We start from the raw sequence: 8,588 nt of genomic DNA, 5'->3' as shown, positions 1-8,588 counted from the left end.
TTGGAATTAATCCATGTTTTCAAAACTGTATATACTATCCATGTTGCTACTCACTAAGCTATCAGCTGACTTAGTTGTTTACCATTTCCAAGTGTTAGAAGGAGTTAGAGTGGACTCATGGCGTAGCGGGGACGCAATTGCATGGACGTCTAGGATATTCATTTATTTTATTTTAGACTGTTATGTCAAGTTTGTGCATATTTATATTTATTTTTATTGAGGTTCATTTAGGATTATTTTGATATGTGGGTTGTTTATATCCCATAAGTTTGGATGGTATTGATTACGGTTGGTTTTGCCGTTTATACTTGTGACATGACACTGGATTGAGTTTTAGTTATTTATTAATGGACTATTTTATAGTTATTCAATGTGTATGGATTCGTATTTAGGCTTACGTGTGCCTTGTTCTAAGGCCTTGTGGGCCACGACCGATCATACCCGGGTTTGGGGTGTGACATATATAGGTAGGATATCATGATACATCAATTAGAACATTAAGCTTGCCAAACGCAACTTAATTAATCAAACTAAATCAATGTTTAATTAAATTTGGCCAAGTGTTCTAAAAATTCCAAATAACATATTGACATAACCAATTTTAGTTTCGGACGCCGATAAGGTTTTCAATTTTCAGATCAAAGCAGAATTCCAGACAGATATTTCTACGATTAACTGATAGAAAGTCAAATAGCATGCAAAATACACAATTAACACATAATTTTATTTTAACCTCTTAATTAACAACCTTAATTACAGATTAGTAATTAATTACGGATCGGGGTTGTTACAGTCTCCCCACCTTAAGAAGTTTGGTCCTCCAAACTTGAGCTACCAGATATATATATATATACGATGCAGATGAAATATCTTAGGTTCACACTAGTTTCCATTTTTCTAAGTGGTTTTCTCCCCATTCAGCTTGTTACAAAGACTTGATTCGTTTCCCAATCATTGAATAGTTCATTGTTCAATTCGGTATTCAATTCAGCAATCCACCACAGCTATTCAAATTCATTTAGAAGTTATCAAGTATACAAGGCAAATTCGTGTATAAACCCCATAGTAGTAAACGCAATTCATTTTGAAGTAATCATTCACATACAGTTCATCAGCCTCAGTTTCCATAGGTTCAATTGTATTACATGTTAATAGAGAAGCAGTCATTCATAGAACATACTGATTTTATATACTTCCAATTAATTAGGGTTTACAGTCAAACTAGTCTACTATCAACAAGTCCCATGGCATCAAATTCTAAGTATAGTAACACAAAAGCAACCATTCTCTAAATCAAACAATCTCATGGTAGCAACGGTAATACCGAAGCAATTAATCACGTGTCATACATACAGTATTTCCATATTCTCAGAGCATAAATTACCAAATCCCATAATCCCATTCACGTGGGTTCCTAATCAGTTATAAGCATATGGTTAAAAGCTGTTTATAATCACATAGTCTGCTATTGACAGTTCACATTCTTCGCAGGTGTTCAAAATTGATTCAAGTTCTCATTCGATTAGTTCCTGTAACAACATAATATGCTCATTCGATCATAAACAATTCACAATCCCCTATAACGTAATCAAATCTGGTAATGGTTCTCAAATTAGGTAAAGGTCTCCTCAGATCAAATCAAATGAAAGTCCTATCGAATCACATTACATAAAAGTTCTATCCGGTCAGATCAAACAAAAGTTCAGAGCGTGTGTCATCAAACAAAAGTTCTATCAATTCAAACAAAGGTCTCATCAAACCAAGGTTCTATCAGATCAGATTAGGTATAAGTTCTATCCTCATCATTTTCAAACGAAGTACATTTGCTTCTATAGTTCATACTCCATTCGTTTAGGTGTACAATCAGTAGTTTCACAATTGTTCTAAGTTCATCAATTCTTAAAATCACATCAGGGTCTTTAAGTTCATCAATTCTCAAAATCACATCAGGGTCATGCATCATAATAGTTCATATCGAAGTGTTTCAGGTCATAGACAATGTTACATTCTCCAAATAAGTTCACATGTAGGTGCACAGGCATGTAGTTGTTCATATCAAGAGGTAAGTATCATAGACAACATAGCAGTTTCCCAAATAAGTCTTTCATGTAGGCATACGGTATATAGTAATGTATCATACAAAGTTCCTCGGTGACACATAATAACGAGTTGTTATGTAAAAGTTCCAAATTAGTCATACAGTCACTAAAGCATAGGTTTACTATCTGGGGTGTTCAAACAACTTACACAATCACTGAGTCATAGTCCCGATGGTCTAGTTAGAAAATAACATGACAAATCATTCCGAGCAAAGGTATAGTTATATATGTGCATGTCCAAAATCTAATAATATTCCCAGTACGGATTCACAAGTTTGATGCACGGATGGACACAAAACAGTTTCCCTCAGATATGATAGTTAAGGCAATAATTCATAAGTCTACTCAGTCTAGATACAAATGCAGCAAATACAGAGAGTGTGTCGAGTTCGAATCAATTAACGTCCCACGCAAAGGTATAGATATATGTAAGTCCAAACATGTTCCATATTACAGTCAATCATGGTGTGTTCCCATGTCCAATAGTTCTAGCATAGTTCAAAAGGTCATACATAACAATTCATATTAAATTGTTGCAATACAGTATAAAGATCTAACCCAGCAGATTCTCATTGTTCACAAGCTCCAACAATTTCCATGGCACAGGTGATTCGTCAAATTCATAAAGTTTCAAGCATCTCACATATAATTTACATTAAGTAGTAAGTCTTCAAGACAGTCAATAACTAGGGTTCATAATTCTGATAATTCAATTGGTTCAATCAACATGTCCATAATTTATATCAAGTTAAGGAGTATATGATCCCCACACCAATTATCACATAAACATTTGCACATAATTAAGGTAGTACCTGCGTCAGTCGTTCCAGTATTCCAAGCATTTTCTAGAACTGGGATATAAACCCTTCCCTGCCTAATATTGCTTCCCTCGGCAGTAGAAGTTGCATTTGTTCTGGGTACGAGAATAGAACCAGTCGTACTAGCATTAGGCCTATTGTTGTTCGGGTGAGCTTGTGGGTAAGATTTAGACAAGTGTCCTCTATTTCCACATTTAAAACAGGCTCCAGATAGGCGGCGACAAATGCCCTAATGTTGTTTTCCACATTCTTTACAGATGGGTATATCATTGCTTTCCCAACTTACATTGTCAAAAGTTATTGCCTTAGATTTTTCATTCATGGAGGTCATTGAATTACTGGTCATTTCAAATTTTTGTTTCTTTTGTTTCTTACTGTCCCATTCAGTTGATGATGACAACTTTGATATTTGCAAGGCTGCTTTGTTTACCTCAGACATTAAGGCCCTATCAAGAACGTCCACATACTTTGGCAATTTTAAAACGCCAACTCGATCAAACATATCTAGGTCATGCCCACCTTCAAATTTTCTAGCCTTCTTGTAGTCGGTATCTACCATGTGCGGTGCATATTGGGCTAGTTCTGTAAATTTTGCCACATATTTAGCCACAGTCATGTCACCTTGCTTAAGTTGTTCAAACTCGGATACTTTCCTATCTTGAATGCATTGGGGAAAATATTTTTCAAAGAAAAGTTCTTTAAATCTACCCCATGTCATACCCTCATTATCATTTCGTACTAACATCCATAATCTCCTAGCTTCTTCTTTAAGTGTGAATGTTGCCAACAAAATTTTCTGTACCTCAGTACACAGAAATACTTCAAATATTTTCTCAGTTTCTAAAACCCAAGCCTCGGCTTTCAACGTTTCATTACCCCCTAGAAATTCTGGTGGCTTCATCTTATTGTATTTCTATGTTAAAGTTATCATATCGTAGTTAGCTGGTTCAGGTACATGTATTTGCCTTTGTTGATGTTGTCTCAAAGATTCGGTTAATTCTAGCATCGGATGACTCAGATTTGTCCATGTTACTTGTCCTTTCCAATTGTCTACACATAAATAAGGTAAATATTAACATAGGAAGAGTTCTCTCTGATTTCATTTTTCATTTCATATCAAACATGTTCGTCATTTTATTTCAATTCAAATATATTCACATAGGTCACATAGTCTTTCACGTTCATATGTTCATGTTCACAAGAATTACACATTCAATACCGAAATCAATATTACATGTTATTTCTCATAACTTCTTCGTTCATACTCATACGTCTCATTCTCTTATCAAATATGTATAGAAAAATTTACACATACTCACTCCTGATAATGTAATGTCACTATTTCTTTTCTAGGACACCCTATAGCTCATATGGACTCGTGTGTGCGGTATTACTCGTGCTCTAATACCAGTCTGTCACGACCCAAACCCGCCCCTATAGGTTTAGCATTGTAACCGCTCAGTAATCCTAAGATTACCGAAGGCCTCTGAAATAGATTAACAAAATAAGGGGCTAGCGGAAGCAAATACATAAATATAATTATCCAATGAGCTGTGCTGACTTATATGAAACAGAATATTTAAAACTTTATATACACATCCAAAAGTCATTCTTACATTATACCCACACACATTAACTATAGCATCTTAAGTATAGCCTACAAAAACAAACAAAGTCTTATATACAGAAACAACTGGAGCTTATAACACATGACATTTAAGGAACCTCCACGTGAGGCACAATGGTTAGCTGACAACAGAACACAAATCCAGACAAAGGTCTTCATGCCTGATCTCTAGAACGCTCACCTATACATATATATACACACAGTGAGCTAAAGCCAAGTGAATAATATTAAGGTAAAGGGGTTAGTGAACGAATTCCGAACATTTCGTAATCATAAACAGATCGTAACATAATCATTCTCAAATCTAAACATAATAATGGTGCATCCCATAAAACATATCACATATCGTCTTCCGACTACAGTAATCGGTTCCAAATACCGATTAAACACATATCACCACAAGGAAGTAGCTAACGAGATCTCGTAATCACATATATGTTATGGATTCGCATTAACATGCCATCCCCCATGACTTGGGACTATCTATGGATGCCATAATAGATTTCAAACATAGGACATTCGTTCACGCAAACAAATATCATTTCATAAATCATAGCTTATCAAATCACATTTGGAACATAATTCATATGAACATATCTTTACAATAACGTTCCTCACAGTGGGCTTCTAGAAACGATTGGTCAATCTTCAAGTCTTGACCTACAAACACAAATGTACATAGCACAAAACATGTCTCATTATTACTCATTCATATGGCCATACATGGCTTAGCTATCTTGCTTTAACTTCTTATTCATTCCATGCCACATAACTTGTTTATATTGCCCACATACTCGGATTCGACACATATTTTCTAATTCACTTACGTATGATGTTTCTTAGCTTATTAATCCTTAATGGCTCATAAATCATGCCTAAGAATGCCTGAAAAGAGATGGGAGCGAAGATATGTACTTATTAAAACATCTTTTGAAAACATGCTGAAAATAAGCTGGTGGCTAGAGCCAACTTTTCTTGGATAGAGCTAGCTGAAGGCAAAAACTAAGCTCGCTCGAGCCATCACTTCTTTGCTCGAGCCAGCTTTTGTAGAGTTCAAAATACTGTGAGCTCGTAATGTTGGCTCGAGCCACCACTTCTTCGCTCGAGCTAGTTATGAATTTTCTGGGTTTCTAAACAGAAAATTTGAGTTCCAAAAATGCATTTTAACATGTAAAAGCTTTCATGGCCATTCCAAACTCATGGAAACACTTTGATAATCATAAAAACATTTTAGAAAACTCAAATGCAAGATGATTTACAAATCATTTGCTCAAAACTTCTTGACTTTTTCAAAATTGAGCTCCAAAGGTCTTGCATATAAGAAATTCCTTTTCCAAATATGAATTTAAATAGTAAAACAAGATGATTCAAACATGCATGTACTAAATAACTTACAATAACAATTTAGATGCTCAAAACCAAACTCAACATGGCCAAACTTCATATTTCCATGCATGTATGTCTCAAATTCATTCAAACTCTTCCCTTTCACTTTAAACACATGCAATTGAGCCTCAAACCTTTATGAATTATGCATGCATGTGACTTTGAGCTTTTAATTCCATCTCTAATGGCATGAATGATGTTCAAACATGAGAGTTCTTGTCAATTTCATAAATGCATGTATGACTTAGCAACATTCCATCATTCTAAGCTTATTTTATGCATTTAAACTCATGATCTTGATGGAATCTCATGCTAGATGACTTAGATTCACAATGTAGAGATTGAATTCTTATCTAGAATCTTCAATTAGCTAGATTCTTGAACAATTTTGATGAACTCAAGTCAAAACCTTCAATTCCTCTTCAATCTCTTCCTTTTTCTCTCAAAAAGTGAACTCACTCTCTCTCTAGAATGAATTTTCAGATTTTTCCACTTAGAAATGAAGAGTTTTGAGCTCAAATGAGCTTAACATTCATATATATATATAGTTATGATATCATGATACATTAATTAGAACATTAGACTTGCCAAACGCAACTTAATTAATCAAATTGAATCAATTTTTAATTAAATTTGGCCAAGTGTTCTATAAATTCCAAATAACATATTGATATAACCAATTTCAGTTTCGGATGGCGATAAGGCTTTCAATTTTTAGATCAAAGTAGAATTCCAGACAAATATTTCTACAATTAACCGATAGAAAGTCAAATAGCAAGCAAAATACACAATTAACACATAATTTTATTTTAACCTCTTAATTAACATCCTCAATTGCGGATTAGTAATTAATTACGGATCGGGGTTGTTACAGTGTACGATCCAAGCTGCTACATTGTGCCGACTAGTCAAATTAAGCATGAATTAGTGTTGCCAACTCTGGTAGAGGTTAATTTGGTTAGGGAAGATGGGCCGAGCCAGGGGTTGGATGATTTGGTGGAACTCAAGGAGGATTTAAACAACCTGCAATTCTTTGATGAGCAGGATCAAGGGGATGTGCAGATTGGCTGGTATGATTGGAACAGATCAACTGACAACTTTGGGTGGTTGAGTGATGAGCTAGATAAGGAGGAAAAGACTGAAATGAAACAAGGGAAAAAGGAAGCAGGAATTGCTGTAGTGGTCGGAAGGGTCGATTAGAAGGGAAAGCTGTCGGAGAACGTCAGCATGGAAAATTCGGCTCAGGAACTGGGCGCTGTGCACACTGTGGACACAAAGCAGGAAGCTGTACTGAAACAGTTTGAATGAGAGAGGGTTGAAGACAACCAAAAAACAGTACTGGCCCAACACCCTATGGGGGATACCTATGATGTGAAGGTAATACAAACAGAGCTGGACAACTGTTTGTTGGTTGTCGAAGGTGGATGGTGGGACGATGATGATTTGCATTTGGCCCACACCGATGAAGACTAGGGTGAATGCCTTTCAGACAACACATTGTATGCTGAAGAAATAGATCACATGACAAGAAGTGGACGGTATTTTAAGCCACCGCACTTAGATCAAGCTGAGGCATTTGGAAAAGACAGATATGTTGAAAAACGAAAGAGAAGTAGCTAGAAGAAGAGGCAGTGCCGAAGCAACTTAAGAAAATCCAATCTAACATCTTAATTTAGGGTCTTCTCATGGCCTCCCAGGTACATCGATAAGCAGTACTGTTAGCGATGGACAAGGCTAAGTTGTCCATTGACACCACCCCCGAACAGCTTGTGGGATTGGTCTTCCCAGGTGGCGCCAGGTCAACCCTAACCTTCTCTGATAAGGAATTGCCATTGGAGGGCTCAGTTCACAACAAACCCTTGTACATATCTGTGGAGTGTAGAGAGAAATGGGTGTCGGTGGTGTTGATAGACACCGGTTCGGCTATCAATGTCTGTCCTTCCCGCATAGCTTATGCAATCGGCCTTAGACCAGCAGACTTTGTGCCCATAGCCCAAGTAATTTGGGCATATGATAATACGAGCAAGGAGGTCATAAGCACGATGCAAATTAGAGTCCCGATGGGTCCAACTCAGCAAGATGTCGAGTTCCATGTCCTCCCGAGTTCCATGTCTCCTCTACTCTCCACCAAATGTTGATGTACCTTCATGGGGAAGGAGTGGCTATTGTTTTTGGAAATTCATCCATTCACCCGCCGTCAGAGGTAACTACGCCAATGTTTGAGATCACCCATGGCAGGGAGGATGTATTCCTCTCGGGTTTCACTCTGGCTAAAGCCTGGGTAGTGCAGACCATTTTGGCCACAGATGAGGGCATGTATGTTAGCGTCCAGTCTATCTATTTCATGAACAAACTGTAGCATGTGCCAGAAATGGGACTCGGAAGAAGTGGCCAGAAAGGCGTGACAGCACTAACAGATGTGCGACACAACCCACATGCCTTTGGATTGGGCTATGTGCCCACCAAAGAGGACTGGATTAGGAAGAGAGAATAGATGAAAGGCAAAGCCAAGGCCAAACAAGCTGGGAAACACTATAAGCTCATCTACAGACCAATCCAGGGAACACTGAATGTCCGCTTTGTTCGGGCGGGAGAAGATTTCCCCTTTTTCGGCTTTCCTGAGCCTTGGGTAAATTTCACAAAGCAGCATGTCCCCAG

General features: G+C 37.1%; 1 protein-coding gene across 1 annotated transcript; it reads right to left on the bottom strand.

Moving 5' to 3' along the window:
- Window positions 1–982: 982 nt before the first annotated feature.
- On the bottom strand, window positions 983–3,818 carry LOC145791302 (uncharacterized). The gene is made up of 4 exons (XM_082871652.1): window positions 3,204–3,818; window positions 2,912–3,146; window positions 1,354–1,414; window positions 983–1,004 (listed from the first exon to the last, which is right to left on the bottom strand). Exons 1-4 carry the CDS (start codon window positions 3,816–3,818, stop codon window positions 983–985), a joined length of 933 nt encoding a protein of 310 aa, XP_082727778.1.
- Between the last annotated feature and the right edge of the window lie 4,770 nt (window positions 3,819–8,588).

Source organism: Camellia sinensis, chromosome 5 (genome assembly GCF_055761805.1).
Source record: "Camellia sinensis isolate YWXY chromosome 5, ASM5576180v1, whole genome shotgun sequence".
Lineage (NCBI taxonomy): Eukaryota > Viridiplantae > Streptophyta > Magnoliopsida > Ericales > Theaceae > Camellia > Camellia sinensis.
The sequence above is the reverse complement of the archived record's forward strand: the minus strand, read 5'-3'. Positions and strand labels throughout refer to the sequence as shown.